Source organism: Oratosquilla oratoria, chromosome 12, assembly GCF_046742065.1.
Source record: "Oratosquilla oratoria isolate Oo_2021 chromosome 12, ASM4674206v1, whole genome shotgun sequence".
NCBI lineage: Eukaryota > Metazoa > Arthropoda > Malacostraca > Stomatopoda > Squillidae > Oratosquilla > Oratosquilla oratoria.
This window is the reverse complement of record NC_134788.1, coordinates 58,791,563-58,815,476: the sequence shown is the minus strand read 5'-3', so window position 1 is coordinate 58,815,476 and position 23,914 is coordinate 58,791,563. Positions and strand designations below refer to the sequence as shown.

The 23,914-nt window shown below is 36.9% G+C and overlaps 1 protein-coding gene across 1 annotated transcript in view; it reads left to right on the top strand.

Moving 5' to 3' along the window:
• LOC143031852 (protein argonaute-2-like) overlaps positions 1-16,706 on the top strand; it is a 38,501-nt gene extending 21,795 nt beyond the window's left edge. Inside the window, exons 4-7 of the mRNA XM_076196198.1 lie at positions 6,293-6,493; positions 6,640-6,757; positions 8,174-8,346; positions 11,652-16,706. Of these exons, the coding sequence (XP_076052313.1) occupies positions 6,293-6,493; positions 6,640-6,757; positions 8,174-8,346; positions 11,652-11,790 (631 nt within the window). The 3' untranslated portion in view covers positions 11,791-16,706. The remainder of the gene's footprint in view (positions 1-6,292; positions 6,494-6,639; positions 6,758-8,173; positions 8,347-11,651) is intronic.
• Positions 16,707-23,914: the final 7,208 nt, after the last annotated feature.

Genomic DNA, 23,914 nt, shown 5'->3' with positions numbered 1-23,914 from the left:
TAGTGGGTGGTGAGGTTTTTCAGGAAGTTTCAGTTCAGCAGAAATAATGAATTAAAGTTTCTAATCTGTCCTCACAAAGGAGGCAAATCAGCAACAATTTGGGTTTAGAAAATATAAATGAAGAAGTGAGGGGAAATGCTCTATTTTTTTGGACCATTCGATGTGATCAAATCTTTAGGACCTGATGAGCTCTCAAACACAGATACATAGAGAATGTAGGGAACAAATAGGGGGACAATATTCACAGTTTTATTGTGTGCTTATTACATAAACCAAGAGCTTTTTTTCCCCTTACAAGGGAGGTAGCCAAATTCAAAAGGCATAAATCCACTCCCACCCATTTCATCCTCACACTCTCCACTCCCATTCACCACCTCTCCCTCCCTCCCTCCTTTTTTTGACTCCTCCTGGATAACAGGTCACCCTTGCATCTTGCCCACTGCCCTGGGTCAGAAGAAATGCAGCAAGACACAGCACAAGCACAGCAAGGCTGTATTAGTCAATCAGCCACCCTCTCTCTCTCCCCTCATACAGAAAAAGAGAAAACAGAGAGAAATACCTTTGGACTGCATCAAAATATCATTCACTCGTAGTCCATAAAACCCTGACCATCCCCCACCTCCCTCCCATGCATCACAGCATAATCCATACACAACCATTCTCCACTCATCCCTATCCTCTGTCCTCTCCCTTCCTCTCTCAACAGACATCCCCCTCTTTTCCAATGCCCCTTTCACCCCATCCATCCATCCATCTCATCTTTGACCACCACCTCATGTTCACTTCATGCACCTCTGCCTTCCACATTTCACTAATCTTTCTTTTCATTCTTTCCTTGTGTCTAAACCATCCCAATACTCTTTCCTCAACCCTTTCATCTCCCAACTCCTTTTCCACCCCCACCCACTCTCCTCCTCCTCATCTTGTTTCTCACTATCCAGCATAATAACCCCTACCATACTTCTCAGGCATTTGATCTCAAACACATTTAAACTCTCTCTTTTCCTCCCATATGTTCCTTGTTTCTGACCCATACAATGCTCATGACACCATACCCTGTCATGTAACCTCATCTTAGCATCCATTCACAAATGTCTCATTAAACTTTTGAATCCCCCAAGGCATCTACTTGCTTATCACAATTTACATTCTACCTCCACTCCTCCCTTTCATGCCACATTCCCCCCAAGTGTCTAAAGTTATCCACTTCCTACAGCATCTGTCCCTTAATACTCTCTTGCAATTTGCTGCCATCCTCCCCCTTGTACATCTCATCAGCTTACATTTATCTTCAACTTACTTCTTTTGTACACCTTCCCAAACTCCATCACTAACCTCCTCAATCCCTCCTCTGATCCTGCTACCAGTGCAGTGTCGTCAGCAAATAACAACCAGCATATCTCCCATTTTTCTCCATGGTCTTGAACCATCTCCAATCCCCGACCCATTACCCTTGCATTTACCTCATTCACCACCCCATACATGTACACATTGAACAGCCATGGCGACATGACCCATCCCTGGCCAAGTCCCACCTTTACCTCAAACCACCCACTCTCTCCATTTCAAATCTTAACACAGGCTCTACTATTGAAATCCAAGAGAAGAAGGAAAGGGCAGACGCTGGATCCCTGCCCACAGGTAAGATTTTGGTAGTAGGAGACAGTCAAGTGAGGTATCTAGACAGGGTTTTCTGCGACAAAGATAGGAAACATAGGACACAGGTGTGTTTTCCCGGCGCGGGCATAGGAGATGTTAGAGATAGGATTGAAGAGTGTCTAGTAGGGGAAGGTAAGGACCCAGTAGTTTGCTTAAGTGCCGGAGGAAATGATATAGGTAAGTTAGGGAGTGAGGAATTATTTGCGCAATACCAGGATGCGCTAGATAAGATCAGAAATAGGGGAGGTGTTCCTGTAGTATGTGGAATCCTTCCGAGGCGTAGACTTGGAGGCATGTGGCATTCCAGGGCTATTGCAATGAATTGCAGGCTGGCAAAACATTGTAAGGCCAATGGACGGGCATTTGTCGACAACTGGGACTGCTTTTATTGTAAGAATCACCTATACATAAGGGACGGAGTGCACTTGTCTCCCAGAGGATTTCGGCTACTTGCTGAATCCCTTGAGCGAGAAGTAGGCATCCTACAGGTTTTTTTTTTGGGTAGATTACGTGGGAGTAGGGGGGGAAGTATCGGAATATAGTTTAGAAAATAGTAACAACTTAGAGGACTGTGTAAAAAATCACCAAAGCAGATGGAGGGAAGATAAACTTAAAGTTTACTATACAAATAGCAGGAGCATAATTAACAAAATTGATTTGCTGCGAGGTAAAGCATGCGTAGAAAATTTCGATATTATAGCCATTACTGAGTCCTGGATCAACATGGCTGATAAACATTTCCTTCCGGAAATCGAAATAGAAGGATATAAGTTTTTTCATAAGGATAGGGTCGGCAGGAATGGGGGAGGTGTAGCACTTTTCGTTAGAAATACATTAAACTGTATTATCCATAATTCGATTAAGGAAGAGGACTGTACGGAATCTATTTGGGTAGAGATTATAGGCAAGAATAAGAAAGTTATTATTGGCGTCTTGTATAGACCTCCTAACCTCAGCATTGAGCAGACTGATTCCCAGGTTCATGAAATTCACAGAGCGTCCCAGTACAAAAACGTTGTGATCATGGGAGATTTTAACCATAGAAACATTGACTGGGAAACTTTAATAGATCATGAAGTGAAGAAATTCCTAGGTGTAGTGCAGGATGATTTCCTAAGTGATTACCGATCCTATGAGGGAACAAAATACCCTGGACTTAATTCTAACAAATAATGAGCACCAAATTAGCAACGTAATAGTGGGAGATAGTCTAGGCTCTAGCGATCATTAAAAAATAAGATTTAATGTTATTTGGGAAAAATTAAAAAGTACGAATAACGGTCAAGTACCAGACTTCAGGAAAGCAAACTTTGACAATATAAAAACCTATTTGAAATTGAATAAGAAAAGCCAGGCGGACGTTTCATACATTGTGGATTCTTGTTGCAGGGCTAGTAGTCAGGTCTGGGTCACGGAGGGTAATATGCATACCTTAGGTCAGGTCACTTGGGGGCGAGGGCCCAACACTCAGGACAGCAATTTCGAAGAAATGTATAACAATCTAACTGATCTAATTATTAATGCACAAAACACATTTATCCCCCTAAAGTCAATACGGAAAAATAGTAATACTCCCAAATGGATGACGGACAGATTGAAACATGAGATCGGAATGAAAAGAGGACTTTACGTAATAATAAAAAATGGGGAATCACACCTTAGATCAAGATATAACGAAATGGCAAAGCTGGTTAAAAGGAATACACGTTCAGCGAAACATAATTATGAAATCAAGGTTGCCAGTCAAGCAAAATCCAACCCAAAGGGTTTCTTTCACCTCTATAGAACAAAAAATAAAGAAAGAATAGGACCAATTAAAAACGATGAAAATGTCATGATAGAATCGGAAGAAAAAATGAGTGAGGAGTTTAACAATTATTTTCTATCGGTGTTTACTAATGAGAGGTTAGATAAAGTACCTGACTGTGATCCAATTTTCAGAGGGGATGAAGAAAGTAGTCTAACTAATATCAGCATTAGTAAAGAAGAAGTAGTCAAGCAGATTGACAGACTTAAAGCTACAAAATCTCCGGGTCCAGACGAAATTTTTCCAAGAATGCTTAAAGAGTGTAAATTTGAAATCTGCGACCAGTTAACTGAAATATTCAATAAATCGGTAGACACTGGTTCTGTTCCAACTGCTTGGAGGCAGGCAAACATTGTTCCTGTTTTTAAGAAGGGAGATAAATCGTCTATATGCAACTACAGGCCAATCAGTTTGACATCGGTTATAGGAAAAATGCTTGAAGCAATAATAGTAAATAGACTCAGAGAACACATTAAAGGGCATAATTTAATTCGTGATTCACAGCATGGTTTCTCCAAGGGTAAGTCATGTGTGACTAATCTACTATCCTTTTACACTAAAGTATATAAGGCGTCAGACAACAATGATAATTACGATGTTATTTACCTTGACTTTAGCAAAGCGTTCGAGAAAGTGCCACACCAGAGACTACTAAATAAAATCAAAGCCCATGGCATAGAAGGAAGAGTGTTAGAATGGATTAGAGCTTGGATTAGTAATAGAAAACAGCGGGTCACCATAAATGGAATAAAATCTACGGGCAATGTTACTAGCGGGGTCCCCCAGGACTCGGTTTTGGGTCCCTTGTTGTTCATCATGTATATAAACGACTTAGACGATGGGTTAAATAGTGATGTTAGTAAGTTTGCAGACGACACTAAAATAGGACGCCTAATTAGGTCAGGAGACGACGCCCAGATTCTGCAGGATGATCTTAATAAACTGTCAACATGGTCGGTGAAATGGCAAATGAACTTCAATATCTCTAAGTGTAGCGTGTTAAACATAGGGCTACACAACCCCGAAAATAGATACAACCTAGATAACACGTTTTTAGACAAATCTGAGTGCGAGTGGGACTTGGGAGTTCTGGTGAGTCTGGATCTTAAAACTAGGAAGCAGTGCATTAGCGCCAGAAATAAAGCTAATAGAGCATTAGGCTTCATTGCTAGGACGGTAACGAATAGAAGTGCAGAGGTAATTATTAAACTCTTATCTAGCGATAGTTAGACCCATCCTTGACTATGCAGTACAGTTTTGGTCTCCGTCCTACAGAATGGACATCAATTCACTAGAATCAGTACAGAGAAGAATGACCAAAATGATACAAGGACTCGGAAATTTGCCTTACAAAGAGAGGCTTAGACACCTAAACTTACACTCTCTGGAAAGACGCAGAGTGCGGGGTGATCTAATAGAAGTGTTCAAGTGGATCAAAGGCTATAACAAGGGTGATGCAAATAAGGGCAGGACTTGCAGTAATGGGTATAAACTGGACAAATTTAGATTTAAGAAGGAAATAGGAAAGAATTGGTTTACAAATAGGGTGGTCGATGAATGGAATAAGCTTAGGAACCATGTAGTAAGTGCTGAAACTATCAGTTGTTTTAAAAAACGATTAGACAACTTTATGGATGGGGATGACAGGTGGTGATGGATACGGAGCTGCCTAGTGTAAACCTTATGGTCTTTTGCAGTCTCCTTTATTTTTATGTTCTTATGTAAAAACTCTTGACTGATCTTAACAGCTTTCCTCCTGTCCCATATATCTGCAGTACCTCCCACAGTTCCTTCCTGTCTTCCCAGTCATAAGCCTTTTCCTCCTCACCTCCTCGTTTCTCACTCTATCCAGCCTAGTAACCTATCATACATCTCAAGCACCTCATCTCAAACACATTCAAACTCCTCTCTTTCATCTCCTATGTTCCATGTTTATGCTCCATACAGTACTGTTGGTACAATCTCCTTTTCGCATCCATTCCCAAATGTCTATTTCTCGTTACGCTTTTCAGTCCCCCATGGCATTTACTTGCTTCTCTCAATCTATTTTCTACTTTCATCTCCATTCACAGTTGCCTATTTCTCATAACATTTTTTAATCCCCCAAGAAGATGGCAGATAGGGCTGATGAAAGATTATTGGACTGGTTTGGACACATGGAAAGAATGAGTGATGAAATATTAGGAAAAGAGGTGTGGAAGGCAGAGGTGGAGGGTGTGAACTTGGGATGTCAGAGGATGTGATGGATGGATGGAGTGAAGGGAGTATTGAGGAAGAGGGGAATGTCAGTTGAGCAAGGAAGGGAGAAGGCAAGAGTTAGGGATGAGTTGAGAGTGACTGTGTATAGGGGAGGGATGGGGGTAGGGGTTGCTTATGTGTGAAAGATATTTTGACGCAGTAAGAAGGAATTATGTATTTACCTGAATGTATCATCTTTGATTTACAATCTGTGTATGTAGTCACCTGCCTATATGTGCTTTGATATATTATTGAATGATTTGGGGTCTATAGTTTTTTGTTATAGATGTGGAGGGGGCTATATAGATGTTTGTAATATATATTGGATTCTTTAGGTTTGTATTGTGAGTATTTCTGCTGTGTTGTCTGAGAGTGTCAGTTTAGTTTCTTTTTGGAAACTTTTATGCATTTGTGTGTTATTTTACCTTTGCGTTGTGTAATGTCTTTGATTGTTGTGTAGTGTGTAAAGTTCCCATGTGTAAGAATACTAACTTAAGGTAGAGAAAGTGCTAAGTTTTTGAAAGCCATTTTTGTACATTAAGAATTGAGAAAAAAAAAAGTAGTATCAATGTATTCATCTGCTTACAGGTCTCTGTTGAGGGAATTTTATAGAAGAACTCGTTGTAAGCCTAAGCGAATCATCATGTACAGAGATGGTGTGAGTGAATCCCAGTTTGCTAAAGTCCTGTCTTATGAATTGCAAGCCATGAGAAGGGCCTGCACAAGATTGGAAGCATCCTATGAACCTGCAATCACTTTCATAGTAGTGCAGAAAGGACATCATACAAGGTTAGTTCACAATAATCATATGGAACTTTTTTTATTAGTTATGTGAAATGTAACTGCTTATTGTATGACTGTTGAATTAGTTGTTTAGTTAGAATTAAACAGTGTCGTAAGGAAATAGAATTTCATAAAAGTATTTTACAACTTAGGTTTTACTGCAATAAAGATGATGGTGTTGGAAAGAATAAAAACATTCCTCCAGGTACAACAGTTGATGAATCCATTACTCATCCATATGAAAGGGATTTCTTCCTTTGCTCTCATCAGGTGAGTTGATAATTGCATATTTTATTTATCAGAGCTGAAAGAAAGGATAATCTTTAGTACAGTACTACCTCTCATTAACGGACTAAAAGGGGGGGTGACAGCGTCCGTTGATGTGAATAATCCGTTGATTTGGAGTGGTTTTTGGGTGATTGCATAATAGTGATTGCACAGAGCACTAAACAAGAGCACCGAAAACACAGCGAAAACATCGCAAACACAGCTAATTAACGTCCGTTAATGAGAGGTCTCACTGTACATACATACTAAAGGCTTTTCCCCCCTTACAAGGGAGGTAGCCAAAAAGACAAAGGCATAAAAATCCACGCCCACCCATTCCATCCCCTACGTACTCCACTCCCATCTACCCCCTCCTTCCCCCCATTGCCCCAGTTCTTATTTAATCTCGAGTCATGCGTATTGTGACTTCACGTTACACTTGCTGAAAAGGCAGTAACAACAAGCAAGTGAAACGTGAAGTACAAATAAAGGCTCCATCTTTACATGGCGTTTATTTGCGATAGACTTGTCAGCAACTGCCACTTTCATGTAGGAAGAGTTGGATGGAGTAAACATGAGGGGACAACCAACCAAGGATGAGGTGGCATTGAGTGAGAGGGGGATGTCTGTTGAGGAAGGAAGAAGGCAGAAGATAGGGGTGAGTGGAGAATGGCTGTGTATGGATAGTACTGTAATGCATAGGAGGGAGTGGGTGGGGGATGGGTGGTTTGGGAGTGGTTATGTGTGAATGATATTTTGATACAGCCTGAAGTGATTTCTCCCTATCTTCAATGTTACTGTATGAGGGAATGGGGAAATTGGGGTGGAGTTGCTGATTAAATGAAGTGGCCTTGCTGTGGATGTGCTCTGTTTTGCTGCATTGTTTCTGACCCAGGGTGGCCAAGGTGCAGGGATGACCCATCATCCAGGAGGAGCCAAGATGAGAGGAAGTGAGGAAGGGGTAGTGAATGGGGGGGTGGATTGGGTGGGAGTAGAATTATGCCTTTTGACTTTGACTACCTCTCTTGTTAGGGGGAAAAAAGTCCTTGGTGTATTTACCTATTTACCTAGTTGTATTATACGGGAAGGGAGCTATGCTCGTGGTGACCCGTTTTTGTATCTTTCAGCATCAGGTTCTTAAAATTGTGAATAGTATTTGCACACACTGTTTTTTCATCTAAGTGTGTGTGTGTGTGTGTATATATATATATATATATATATATATATATATATATATATATATATATATATATATATATATAATGTGTGTACTTTTCCTTATACAAATATTCATTGTAGAAGGATAAGTAAACAATGCTATAGGATAATTCTCCCTCAGTCTTCTACTGTATTCTGTTAGAAACGTGTAGCTCCAAAGTATTGATCAAGGACCCCTTCACTTAGTCTTCATATTTACAGGGCATCCAGGGGACAAGCAAGCCATCACACTACTGTGTGCTTTGGGATGACTCAGACATGAATGCCGACCAAATACAACAAATGTCCTATGCCATGTGTCACTTAAACTCTAGGAGCACTAGGTCTATTTCTGTCCCTGCTCCAGCTCGTTATGCACATCTGGCTGCCTCCAGGTAAGTTGATTTCACAGCACTCAAGGTTTTTTTTTTTTTTTTTTTTAAGTGGGTACACAACACCTGGGGGGTGGGAATTTGGTCAAGATATAGCATTTTTCAAAACTGTGTTCAAAATGTTTGTATACCATTTAGAAATAAATCCCGACAAATAATTTTCCAGCTGCACACAATTTGAATGTCTTGGGTGGGGTTTAAATGGACGGAGTTAAAGGCGCAACCCACACTAGAGGGAGGAGTGCCACTTAGAACCTTCAGGCACATCGAATAACGTTGAAATTCGATTAAATTTACGCTCTCCCGATGTTTCAACGGCCAGTCTGAGGGTGGAGGGGAAGGGAGGAAGGTGGAGGGATAGCTCTTGCCAACTTTGAGCTCAGCTGGACGTCAGTTACCTGCTAGCTTTGAAAGGAAGAGAACGCATGTCCCATGAGCTCTCCTGGCAATATACAGACGCTCCTCAACTTACGTTTTAGTTACGTTCCGAACGGCCGAACGTAACGTGAAAATGAACGTAAGTTGTTTCTGTACGTTCCAGTAATGTATGACCGTTCATACTGTACTATACATCCATAAATTCTATTACCGTATCTTATAAAACACCCCTAAATCATTAATTATAAATATGACATTGTAGAATAATAACATTAATTTCAAACAAATTAAATTCAAGCAACATAAAGTGAGATGGTGGAGGAAGGGGAGGGAGAGGAGCTGCACACAATTTGAATGTCTTGGGTGGGGTTTAAATGGACGGAGTTAAAGGCGCAACCCACACTAGAGGGAGGAGTGCCACTTAGAACCTTCAGGCACATCGAATAACGTTGAAATTCGTTTAGTCTGTCGTTTGTACCATGTAAACAATGGACGCAGTGTCACGCGTAAGTATCGTTTGAACGTCTTGTACTACGGAGAGCGCGCTAAAATAATAAATTCACTTTTTTTTTTTTTTTTTAACGTAAAACGAATGAACGTAAGTAGAGGAGCGTCTGTATTACCTTAGCTAGTTTATATTACTCATTAGCACAGTCATCATGGGTAGCAAAAAGAACATCTACAATGACAAAAAAAAAACAGTTAAAGATGGCAAAGAGTCAAAGACGACTAGCCAAGACCTCACCACCTCTCACTCCACCACTGCCCTCACTTCCACCTCTCTCAACATCTGTATCCAGGTTCTACACCATCAAGTACTTCATTCATCTCGAATACAGCAAGAAAATTAGAAATTAGTTATAAAATTGTACAGAGGGGAGATAAGAATGAACGTGAATCCATGATTGTGGAGAAGAGCAGTTTTTTGTAGTGGATAAAATCACTTGTTAGATGCCATTGTGGTGATAAGATGTATGTTGAAGTGATAGGAGAATGTGGAATGGTGAAGACATTTCAGGCAGAATGTAAGTTGTGCTCTGAAAAGAGCAAATGGTGTACTTCACCAGGCGGTAGAAATGAAAGTTATGAAGTACATAACAGTTGTGGAGGCCGGCTTCCTCTGTGGGAATGGTTATGTTGCAGTACAGAAAATGTGCATGGCAATGAACATGAAAATGATACATCACAAGACGTTTAGTAAACTTAGCCATCATATCATAGAGACCAGCATAAAGAAATATGAGGAACTCTTGGGAAAAACAAGGGAACATGTACATGCAGCATTAGAAAAGGAAGACCCAACTTAACGGGAAGTAAAAGAAGTAAAAGTTACTATCGATGGTAAGAGAGGATTCACTTCCAAAGGCACCCACTGCTGGTTAGAATAAACCTCTTTCCAATGATTTAGATACCCTGAAGACCCCCAGCAGTGAGGTTTCATATGAAGAAACCAACAAAGGTACAAAAAAGCAAATTACAGACGCTCCTCTACTTACGTTCATTCGTTTTACGTTTTTTCGATTTTACGTTTGAACTGACTAAAAAAAAAATTGTTAAAAAAAAATGCAGTAAATTTTTTAGATTAGCGCGTTCTCCGTAGTGCGAGACGTTCAAGCGATACTTACGCATGACGCTGCATCCATTGTTTACATGGAACAAACAACAGACTGAATGTGCCTTGCCTCCTCCTCCTCCTCCTTCTCCACCCTCTCACTTTGTGTTGCTTGAATTTAATTCATATGAAATTAATGTTATTATTTTACAATGTTATGTTTATAATTAATGATTTAAAGGTCAGATATCAACAGATATACCATTCGCTAAAAATCATCGTATTGCTCGAAAAGGTACTTTTTAAAAGCATACAAATAAAGTTTTTACCTATTACAGAAGAATTTATTCAGAAAATTCACTTTTAATTGCGCCTCGCATACCACTTTCCCGAAGTCTAGATATTCAGAATAACAATATTGTTTGTTTGGCAACTGTGACGTCACGAACGCGGAATTCCCCGAACCTTTCCCGGAGCGCACGGGCGGAATGTTTCGAATAGCAGACGACGCAATGAAATGAAGACAAAACTATTTTTTGCCAAATTTGATAAGATGTAGATGGTGGAATTATATAGAATACTGTCGGTATGTTTTTTTTTATGTACATTAAACTGTAAATACAAAAAGTTATGGGAGATCAAAAACAGACATATACACGCTTACACACATGTAGACACGCACACGTAGACACGTGTTAGACAACCAGTGTATGTTGTGAATGCGCGTGCGTGTACACACAAATACGAATACAGACACACGCACGTACATGCTTACTTGTACGTGTGAACACAGACACATACACGCACGCACACACACGCCACACACTCATACATACGCCACATACACACACATATACATACGCCACACACACACACACACACATGTGTATACGCCACATATTATAATTTACAAAATTAATCATTAATTTTCTATTGCTATATTGCACCCATGGTCGAAACAAAAAAATGACCAATACCGGTATAGACTGTACCCCAGGTAGTTTTTGCAGCTTGCAGGATGGTAATGTAGACCTAAGCTTCAGAACACTTTACCTCACAGCTAATATCCACCGTACAAGTTCATTTATAATATCATACAAATTTGCCTCAGCCATCTTATCGTACACGACGTCGTAACTTCGGGAGATTTACGTTAAACGAAAATTGGCCTGTCATAAAGCCCGTCGTTACTCCGCGTTGTCGTTAACCAAATAGGTCGTTAAACAAGGAGTGGTTGTAGTTTAGGACAATATCATCATATATAGATATTGTAAAATTGGACAGTACAATATAGTTCATGGATAGCGTGATTCTATTAAACATTACTGAAATGTTTTCCATACAAGTATACATTATTTTCTTTTTTCCTTTTCCACAGGGCCAAGGTTCATTTACGGACACCAATTCAAAGTGACTCAGCACCGATGGCCTCTGGAGGAGAGGCTGGGCATATTTCAAATAATGAGATCAGGGAAGCCATTAGGACAGATCCGACTTTACAAATGTACTTTTTGTAATTATCCAACACTGTAATAGGAAATATAGGAATTGTATTCTACATGATTTTGGTCCAGATAATGTACTATTACAAGTGATGGACTTACTCAGAATATATTTTCAGATTTTTGAGTGCCATGATATAATGTGAACAGTCAAAGGTATGGTTTTGAGTGATAGTAGATTGGGTCATACTGGAAAATGTATAGTAGGATTAATGTGGGAACAACCAAGTATTGCAAAATCTACTGATCACCTATCTTGTAAATGATTGTGTAATGCATTAGATTTGATCCTTGTGCTGCCCCCTGACCATGTATTTACCTAGTTGTATTTTAAGAGCTATGCTTGTAGTGACCCACTTTTGTATCTTTCAGCATCCAATTTCCTCTTAAATTCTTGTATAGTTTTTGCATTCACCGTTTCCTCATTCAATTTGTTCCAGGTATCTACCACTGTGTGGGAAGCTATTCTTTTTCAGATCTATTCTGTAACTATCCTGTTTTTTGTATCTGCCACCACTTTAGTTTACAAATTATACTTGTCACTATACTCGCTGCATCGAAAAGTGGCCTTATGTGCCCCCCAAAACACAGTCTAGGACAGAAAGTGATCATTCCAAATATTAGATGGTACAAAATACGAATTAACTAATGTACTGCAGGACAGAGGAGCTATAGTAATTATGGGTGACTTTAATTCAAAAGAAGTATGTTGGGAGGAAATGACAGTGAAGGTGTGGAGAGGGGGGATCAGGTGATTTCGGCCCAAGGTGATTTTTCTGGGCTGAAATCGCCGGTGATTTCGACCCAGCAAAAATAACCATTTAAGCTTGAAGGCTTGGTGCACTGTATAATTTCAATTTAGACAATTTGTTTCATAAATTTCATTTCGTTTTCACACAGTATGTGCAAAAAAAAATGTTACTTGAAATGATATACAAGTGGGTTTTTTTTATTCTTTTAATGATATATTTTCTTTCAATAATAAGTAAATAATAATAGCAACATTTGGAGGACTGGCCGAAACGTCCTACCCTGTAGAGTTCTGGCCGAAACAGCCTACATTTGATGCGCTTCCCTCCTGCATGCTCACTAATGATGTTAAACTTCTGGGCTGGGTTGTTCAAAACAAATTTTTGCACTATCTTGGCGTTAAATATATCTTGGCATTAGACATCATGGTAACACAGAGCGTTACAATGACATTTAACATCAAGATAAACTAGCGCCAGAATTAGTTTTTTGAACAACCCAACCCTAGACTCCTTGTTATAATATGTTATCAATGTTAGGCAACTTTTTGTGCAACAATTACACCATTTACCTTGGTCCACACATGAAAGTTGTATAATTTCAATTTAGATAATTTGTTTCATAAATTTACTTTCATTTTCACACAGTATGTGCAAAAAATATTGTTACTTGAAATTATAAGTAATTTTTTTTTTTAATTCTTTTAATAATACATTTTCTTTCAATGATAAATAATGATAGCAACATTTGGAGGACTGCTATTATTATTTATTTATTATTGAAAGAAAATATATTGTTAAAAGAATAATATATCACCGGCGATTTCGGCCCAGAAAAACCCTAGGCCGAAATCACCGGGCCGAAATCACCTTGGGCCGAAATCACCCGAAGCCGTGGAGAGGAACTTTGGGGCAACGTCCAGCTTGACATGACCATCGAATACACAATGACTCAGTGGATAAGGGAAAATACCAGATACAGAGGTAGTGAAGAACCATCAAGGCTGGATTTGATACTTACGACAGAGCCTGAAATTGTCAACAAAATTGATTACAAAACTCCAATAGGAAAGAGTGACCATGAACTAATAGAATTTTAGTTGAAAGAGCAAATAGATCAAAGCAGAAATGATAAACATAGAACAGGAAGACGAATGTACAACAAAACAAATTTTGAGAAACAAAAAATTCTTTTGCAACGTGAACTGGGAAAAATTCCTAGATGAAGAAACAGGGATGGAAGAGAAATTGAATATACTAAAAGGAATTTATAAAGAGGGAGTGAATAAATACGTATCACAACAAAAAAGGTAACATACATAAAAAGCTGGTACAACAAAAATGTAGTGAGGCTAAGAATAAAAGAGATAAAGCTTGGAAGAAATTGAAAAAAGAAAAGAAAACAAGCAAATGGCTAATGTACATCAAACTAAGAAATGAAAATGTAAAAATATGCAGAGATGAAAAAAGAAACTACGAAAAAAAATATTAGAAAAATTCAAGGAAAAACCCAAACTATTTTACAGGTATGTAAATGGCAAACTGAAGAATAAACAAGAAATAAAACCCTTGACATCAGAAAATCACATGGTCCAGATGGAATTGCAAATTGGATACTGAATGCATAGAGCAATTAACAGATGAAATATACAATATAATTAAGTTCTCACTTCAAGAAGGAAAGGTGACACAGGACTGGAAGAATGTAAACACTGTACCAATTCATAAGGGAGGAAACAAGGAAGATCCATCAAATTACAGACCGGTCTTCCTGACAGGCACAGTAGCAAATATTTGCAAAAAGGTCATCAAAAATAGATGGGTTAAACATTTGGAAGAAAAAACTATACTGAATCCAAATCAATTTGGATTCAGACAAGGAAGATCATACACAACAAACTTGATCTGCCTCTATTCAAGATTAATAGATATAATACAAGAGAGAGATGGTTGGGCAGACTGTGCCTTTCTGGACCTACAAAAGGCATTTGATAAGGTACCACACAAGAAACTAATAAGGAAAATAGAGGCAATAGGTGGCATCAGAGGAAAATTATTGGAAAGGATGAAAGACTTCCTGACTTGGAGGAAAATGAGAGTAGTAATTAGAGATAAATTCTCAAATTGGGAAGAAATGATAGGTGGGGTCCCGCAGGGATCAGTACTGGCCCCGATCATGTTTGCCATATACATAAATGACATGGATGAAGGAGTTGAGTGTTATATGAATTTCTTTGCAGACGACGCAAAAATACTAAAGAAAGTAAGAATGGAGGAGGATTGCAACTCATTACAACAAGACTTGGACAAGATCTGGAAATGGAATCAAAAGTACATACATACATATACCAAGGCTTTTTCCCCCTTACTAGGGAGGTAGCCAAAAAGGAAAAGGCATAAAATCATTCCCACCCATTTCATCCCCGAAAACATTCCACACCCCTCCACCCTCCCTCTCATCTTAGCACCTCCTGGATGACGGGTCATCCCTGCACCTTGTCCACTGCCGTATGTGAGGACAATATGCTCAGATTCACTCGATTCCTCCAAGAGTTTCCTCATCTTGGTGATATTTGCTACAATGTCTGTCACAACACTTCCAATGTGAAAATCAAAATCTTGTTCAGCCTTCTTGAACGAATTTTGTACAAGTTGTAGAAGATATTCAGCAGTGTGAGGTTTCCCTGATGTTTCTATTGTGTCAACTAAATAAATTTGACCAGTGGATGTTGTTAGAGTGACACATATTATGGGCTCATTATGGATGTTAGACCACCCATCAATTGAAAGACCTACAGTTTCATTATTCAGGTCATCTGCACACTTTTTATATTCCTTTCCGTACACAAGATCCAAGTACTTATCAGCAATATATTTTCTGGATGGAGGAATATAACCTGGCCTCAGGTTCTGAACCATCTTGAGAAACTGAGGATGCTGAACAAGACGAAATGGTGAATTTGTAGCAAATGTAATTCTTGTAACTTCTTTGTCGAGATTTTCCTTTTGTGAGGCTGAAGATTTTATGATAAATCTGTCCAGAGATATTGATGACTTTCTTTTAGATGAAAATTATTTAGAAGAAGTGGCGCCGGTGGAGGAGTCTGGTAGTGACATTTTTGATGGTGGAGTCAGGTTTGCAGATAATTCAAGTGAAGCCGATGATGAAGGGATTGAAGCTGTTGATACAGAACCTGAAATGGAAACAGAAAATTTTAGCATATTGCATAATTCATAGATGAATAAATAAATTAATGAATACAGTGTGATTTAGGCTACCTTTGATTATAACAGCTATTTTTTTAGATAATGATCATATTCACACAAGCTACTAAATTATTTGGAAATGATTAACAGGATATGAAATAGGTGGGCTTGGAATTCAGCCCTCACAGGATTCAGTCCACTTTTAAATTCACTAAAAATAATGGGTTAGGTTAGGCTAAATCCCTTTGGGCTGAATCCCATGTGGGCTGAATTCCAATGGAACCTATGAAATATATTACACAATGTTGAATGAAATGAATACTAGTCATCTAGCACCCAAAGTTGAGTGGATACAGTATATTATAGTGATATAGTCATTACCCAAATTTAGAAGTAATGAAGTTGAAGTATCACCTCTTTAGGCCTTCACATTTTTATTGCACATGCTCTCCATTGTTCACCAAATTTATATGGTTGCATATGAAAAGGGAGAAATGCTCACAATGTAAGTAAAATTATCTACCTGGGTCATCAATTTCTTCTTCTGTATGCTGTGGCTGACCTTGGCATTTATTTCTCTGAGATTTTAATCTTGCCACAATGCCCTGTAGTTCGTGGCTGCAGTCTTTGGACTTAGCTCGGTACCCTTTGCCAGAAGTTGTTGGTAGTTTTCCAAAATAATTCCCGACAGGATCATTTTTTTCTGCCTGAAGGAACCACTCTGCTAGGTCCAATAGACATCCCTCCTGGTTGATTCCAAAACAGCAACTGACTCAGTGAGAAGCTGCTCATCTAGAACAAATTTCAACAAGAATCTTATTGAAACTTGTTGTGGGCTGCACAGTGATATATATACTACATGTAGGCTTATACCGTTCCTTGTATACTTGTGACAAGTCTATATAACACTGCTCCTTATATTGATATGCTAAAAATGTCCTTTAGCAATCAGATCGCATATCCGATAGCAATCCCACAATATTCAAAATCTAAAAAAAAAGAAAAGAAAAAAATCTATTTAAATTAAATAAATATGATTTAAATTAAAAAAAAATAGATTTTTCATATTTCCTAGATAAAAAAAAAAAGAGAGAATCGCCAACCCTGGTGTCCACTAACCTCATACAATAATACCTGTTAAGTCCAGCTAAAATCGGTATTTCTAAGCATAACAGTGCCTTAGAAATAGTTTCTTATTTCACTATAAAAGTTTATATAAACTTATACTGCATTGAATAAGTCAATATTTGATATATTTGTCCCATATACAATATTAGGTTTCTAGTTTTGATATATTCATCCAATATAAAATGTTAGGTTACAAAGAAAGCAATGGCCTCCGCTAGCGGACCCAGAGATTTGGGTGCGCACGTCCTGTGTAATAGTAGTCCTTGATATATATATATATGTATATATATATATACATATATGTATGTATATACATGTATATATATGTATATATTTTGACGCAGCCCGAAGGGATTTCTCCCCGTCCTCGCCTTATATGCAAAGGGGGACGGAGAGGGGGGGGGTCGCCGATTAAATGAAGCGGCCTTGCTGTGGATGTACTGTGTCTTGCGACACTGCTTCTGACCCAGGGCGGTGGGCAGGGTGCAGGGATGACCCGTCATCCGGGAGGTGCTCAGATGAGAGGGAGGGGTGTGGAGTGTATTTAGGGATGAAATGGGTGGGAGTGTTTTTATGCCTTTCCCTTTTTGGCTACCTCCCTTGGAAGGGGGAAAAAGCCTTGGTATATGTATGTATGTATATATATATATATGTATATATATATATATATATGTATATATATATGTATACATATAATATATATATTTATATATATATACATATGTATATATATATACATAAATGTATATGTTTGTGTCAATTGACAATTGGAATTAAACTTCTGCTGGGATTCGAACCCTTGCCTGAGCGGCTTGCGGCTTGCTTGGAGTAGTGGCTACGGTCCTTGTCTTGTAAAGACGCAAGCCGCTCAGGCAAGGGTTCGAATCCCAGCAGAAGAGATTAATAAATGTATATATATATATATATATATATATATATATATATATATATATATATATATATATATACAAGTTGTAGAAGATATTCAGCAGTGTGAGGTTTCCCTGATGTTTCTATTGTGTCAACTAAATAAATTTGACCAGTGGATGTTGTTAGAGTGACACATATTATGGGCTCATTATGGATGTTAGACCACCCATCAATTGAAAGACCTACAGTTTCATTATTCAGGTCATCTGCACACTTTTTATATTCCTTTCCGTACACAAGATCCAAGTACTTATCAGCAATATATTTTCTGGATGGAGGAATATAACCTGGCCTCAGGTTCTGAACCATCTTGAGAAACTGAGGATGCTGAACAAGACGAAATGGTGAATTTGTAGCAAATGTAATTCTTGTAACTTCTTTGTCGAGATTTTCCTTTTGTGAGGCTGAAGATTTTATGATAAATCTGTCATGAGATATTGATGACTTTCTTTTAGATGAAAATTATTTAGAAGAAGTGGCGCCGGTGGAGGAGTCTGGTAGTGACATTTTTGATGGTGGAGTCAGGTTTGCAGATAATTCAAGTGAAGCCGATGATGAAGGGATTGAAGCTGTTGATACAGAACCTGAAATGGAAACAGAAAATTTTAGCATATTGCATAATTCATAGATGAATAAATAAATTAATGAATACAGTGTGATTTAGTATACTTTTGATTATAACAGCTATTTTTTTAGATAATGATCATATTCACACAAGCTACTAAATTATTTGGAAATAATTAACAGGATATTAAATAGGTGGGCTTGGAATTCAGCCCTCACAGGATTCAGTCCACTTTTAAATTCACTAAAAATAATGGGTTAGGTTAGGCTAAATCCCTTTGGGCTGAATCCCATGTGGGCTGAATTCCAATGGAACCTATGAAATATATTACACAATGTTGAATGAAATGAATACTAGTCATCTAGTACCCAAAGTTGAGTGGATACAGTATATTATAGTGATATAGTCATTACCCAAATTTAGAAGTAATGAAGTTGAAGTATCACCTCTTTAGGCCTTCACATTTTTATTGCACATGCTCTCCATTGTTCACCAAATTTATATGGTTGCATATGAAAAGGGAGAAATGCTCACAATGTAAGTAAAATTATCTACCTGGGTCATCAATTTCTTCTTCTGTATGCTGTGGCTGACCTTGGCATTTATTTCTCTGAGATTTTAATCTTGCCACAATGCCCTGTAGTTCGTGGCTGCAGTCTTTGGACTTAGCTCGGTACCCTTTGCCAGAAGTTGTTGGTAGTTTTCCAAAATAATTCCCGACAGGATCATTTTTTTCTGCCTGAAGGAACCACTCTGCTAGGTCCAATAGACATCCCTCCTGGTTGATTCCAAAACAGCAACTGACTCAGTGAGAAGCTGCTCATCTAGAACAAATTTCAACAAGAATCTTATTGAAACTTGTTGTGGGCTGCACAGTGATATATATACTACATGTAGGCTTATACCGTTCCTTGTATACTTGTGACAAGTCTATATAACACTGCTCCTTATATTGATATGCTAAAAATGTCCTTTAGCAATCAGATCGCATATCCGATAGCAATCCCACAATATTCAAAATCTATAAAAAAAAAATCTATTTAAATCAAATAAATATGATTTAGATAAAAAAAAATCGATTTTTCATATTTCTTAAATAGATAAAAAAAAAAGAAAGAATCGCCAACCCTGGTGTCCACTAACCTCATACAATAATACCTGTTAAGTCCAGCTAAAATCGGTATTTCAAACCATAACAGTGCCTTAGAAATAGTTTCTTATTTCACTATAAAAGTTTATATAAACTTATACTGCATTGAATAAGTCAATATTTGATATATTTGTCCCATATACAATATTAGGTTTCTAGTTTTTATATATCCATCCAATATAAAATGTTAGGTTACAAAGAAAGCAATGGCCTCCGCTAGCGGACCCAGAGATCTGGGTGCGCACGTCCTGTGTAATAGTAGTCCTTGATATATACACACACACACATATATATATATACATATATGTATGTATATACATGTATATATATATGTATATATATAAACTGTGTTTCTCGCTTTATTGCAGATCGTAATTTTGTTAATAACTTGAATGATATCAACAATAAAAGTTTGAAATTTTGCACAATGTGAGAGTACTAAAAAGGTAAGCCACCAAAATATTTTTCAAATTTATACGATATTTTCTAATTCATAGGCATTTATGTATTTTGGAGTCATATTCACTGTTTCTCGCTTTATTGCAGGTTTGTAAAAATACAATATAAAGGGATTGAAATCCCAATTTAGCTTAACAGGTTTATTTAATATAATAAATCAAATCATAAGTAACAAAATTAATGACATGTAAGGAAGAACTCACTAGATATATTCCACAAAATCAAATCATTTATCAACATAACTCCCATTCCTTGAAATTACCCTCAGCAGTCTGCTATCAACAGATGAAGTCAATCCCTTGATTTGAGAAGGTTTTATGGTACTAGCAACGGCAACAATTTTATTCCAGAGGGCATCTTTTGAGGTAAACTGTTGTCCTCCCTCTTCAAAATTGACCAAAGCTGCTCAATCGGGTTTAAGTCAGGAGAACAAGGCGGCCAAGTCATGAGAGTCTCTCCCTTGATGCCCAGAGATGCGAGGAAGGAAGCCGTGGCCTTTGCTGCATGAGATGGAGCATTGTCGTGCATAAAAATTAGCTGACGTCGACGAAGTAAAGGCAGGTCGTACAACCAAGGGGACAAATGCTCATCCAAAAACGATATGTATGCTTGGCTTGTGAGCTTCACACCTTCTGGCACTCGGAAAGGTCCAACCAATGTATCTCCTATGATACCCGCCCAAAACATAACTCCTCCACCTTGTTGGCGACGAACCCGATGTGGGATAGCAGCTCCAGTAGGACTCCAAACTTTAGCCCATCCATCCGGACCATCAAGTGTGGCTCTGGCTTCATCTGTGAATAAGACCTGTTGGAAGTTTGTTTTCATGTATTTTTCTGCCCACGCAATACGTTTTTCCTTGTGAGTTCTGTTCAAGGGAGGTCTGGAAATGGGCTTCACGTTCCTGGCCATATCATTCAAGACATTGCATCTGGTCTTTCTGGACATCGGATCAACGCCAGCTTTTGCAAAAATGGAGGCGCTGGTGCCATTGGGTTCCCTATTGACCTGTCTGCGTATTTTTCGCATATCACGAGGGGAAATGCTTCTTCTGGTGCCCTTATCTTTCCTTGGTGTGGTGCTGGGCTTCTCCACAAAAGAAGCCAAGGTTCTCTTGTCCCTCCCCAGTTCCTTGGCTAAATCCAGAAGAGTCAGTCCTTCTGCAAGGCCTGCTACAATCCTTTGCTTTTCAGTAGCAGTCAATCGTACATTTCTGGGCATTTTCACAAACCTGCAATAAAGCGAGAAACAGTGAATATAACTCCAAAATACATAAATGCCTATAAATAAGAAAATATCGTATAGATTTGAAACATATTTTGGTGGCTTACCTTTTTAGGAGTACTCTCACAGTGTGCAAAATTTCAAACTTTTATTGTTGATATCATTCAAGTTATTAACAAAATTACGATCTCCAATAAAGCGAGAAACACAGTTTATATATATGTATATATATATATGTATGTATATATATATATATGTAATATATATATATGTATACATATATATATTTATATATATATATACATATGTATATTTATGTATATATATATACATAAATGTATATGTTTGTGTCAATTGACAATTGTAATTAAACTCTTCTGCTGGGATTCGAACCCTTGCCTGAGCGGCTTGCGGCTTGCTTGGAGTTGTGGCTACGGTCCTTGTCTTGTAAAGACGCAAGCCGCTCAGCCAAGGGTTCGAATCCCAGCAGAAGAGATTAATAAATGTATATATATATATATAAATATACAGTATATATACATATGTATACATATAATATATATATTTATATATATACATATGTATATATATATGTATATATATACATATGTATATATATATGTGTATATATACATAAATGTATGTATATGTATATATATGTATATAAATATATATATACATATGTATACATATAATATATATATATACATGAATGTATGTATATATATATGTATATATATATATAAATGTATATATATATATATGTATATATATATTAAATGTATACATATATATATATAAATGTATATATATATATATGTATATATATATTAAATGTATACATATATGAATATATATATACATATATATATTATATATATATATAAATGAGATTTTTATACTACGAGAACGACATGACGTCATAACGAGCGAAAGGTTACTTTGCATGGGTTTGTGTTATTCTATTTAGTTTTCATTTTCTAATTTATTCAGATATATTTATTTTATATTAAAAACGTGAAATACAATTTCATAAAGAGGTAATTACGAAATATAACATTTTATAAGATTTTTTTACTGCGAAAGCGACATGACGTCATAACGAGCGAAAGGTTACTTTGCGTGGGTTTGTGTTAATCTCTTTAGTTTTCATTTTGTAGTTTATTCGAATATATTTATTAAATGTAAAAAACGTGAAATATAATTTCATAAAGTGATAAACACAATATATAACAGTTTATAAAAATTTTGTATTGCGAGAGCGACATGACGTCATAACGAGCGAAAGGTTACTTTGCGTAGGTTTGTGTTAATCTATTTAGTTTTCATTTTGTAATTTATTCATATATATTTCTTTTATATAAAAAAGTGATATATTATTTAATAAAGTGATAAACACGAAATATAACGGTTTATGAGATTTTTGTACTGACAGAGCGACCTGACGTCACAATGCGCGAAAGATTACTTGTGCGTGGGTTTGTGTTAATCTATATAGTTTTTATTAAGTAATTTATTGATATATATTTCTGTTATACAAAATAGTGGAATACAATGTAATAGAGTGATAAACACGAAATATTACGTGAGATTTTTGTACTGAGCGAGCGACATGACGTCATAACGGACGAATGGTTAATTTGCGTGGGTTTGTGTTAATCTCTTTAGTTTTCATTTTTGTTTTAATTCAAATATATTTATTTTATATAAAAACGTGAAACATAATTTCATAAATTGATAAAAACAAGATATAACATTTTGTGAGATTTTTGTACTGCGAGAGCGACATGACGTCATAACGCGCGAAAGCTTACTTTGCTTGGGTTTGTGTTAATCTATTTTTCATTTTGTAATATATTCAGATATATTTCTTTTATATGAAAAAACGTGAAACATAATTTCATAAAGTGATAAACACGAGATATAACAGTTTATGAGATTTTGTATTCCTAGGGCGACATGACGTCATAACGAGCGAAAGATTACTTTGCGTGGGATTGTGTTAATCTATTTAGTTTTCATTTTGTAATTTATTCAAATATATTTATCTTGTATAAAACGAGAAATATAATTTCATAAAAGGATAAACACGAAATATAACAGTTTATGAGATTTATGTACGGTGAGAGCGACATGACGTCATAATGCGGGAAAGGTTACTTTGCTTGAGTTTGTGTTAATCTATTTAGTTTTGATTTTGTAATTTATTAATATGCATTTCTTTAATAAAAAAAAAACGTGAAATATAATTTTATGAAATAACAAACACGAAATATAACAGTTTATAAGATTTTTGTACTACCAGAGCGGCATGACGTCATAACGTAATTTTTTTATATATATTTCTTTTGTTATTTTATTTAGTTTTCATTTTGTAATTTATTCATATATATTTATTTTATATAAGAAGTGAAATATAACAGTTTATAAAAATTTTGTACTGTGCGAACGACATGACGTCATAACGAGCGAATGGTTACTTTGTGTGAGTTTGTGTTAATCTATTTAGTTTTATCTTTGTAATTTATTGAAATATATTTCTTTTATATAAAAACGTGAAATACAATTTCATAAAGTGATAAACACGAAATATAACAGTTTATATGATTTTTGTACTGCGAGAGCGACATGACGTCATAACGTGCGAAAGATTACTTTGCCTGGGTTTGTGTTAATCTATTTAGTTTTCATTTTGTAATTTATTAATATATATTTCTTTTATATAAA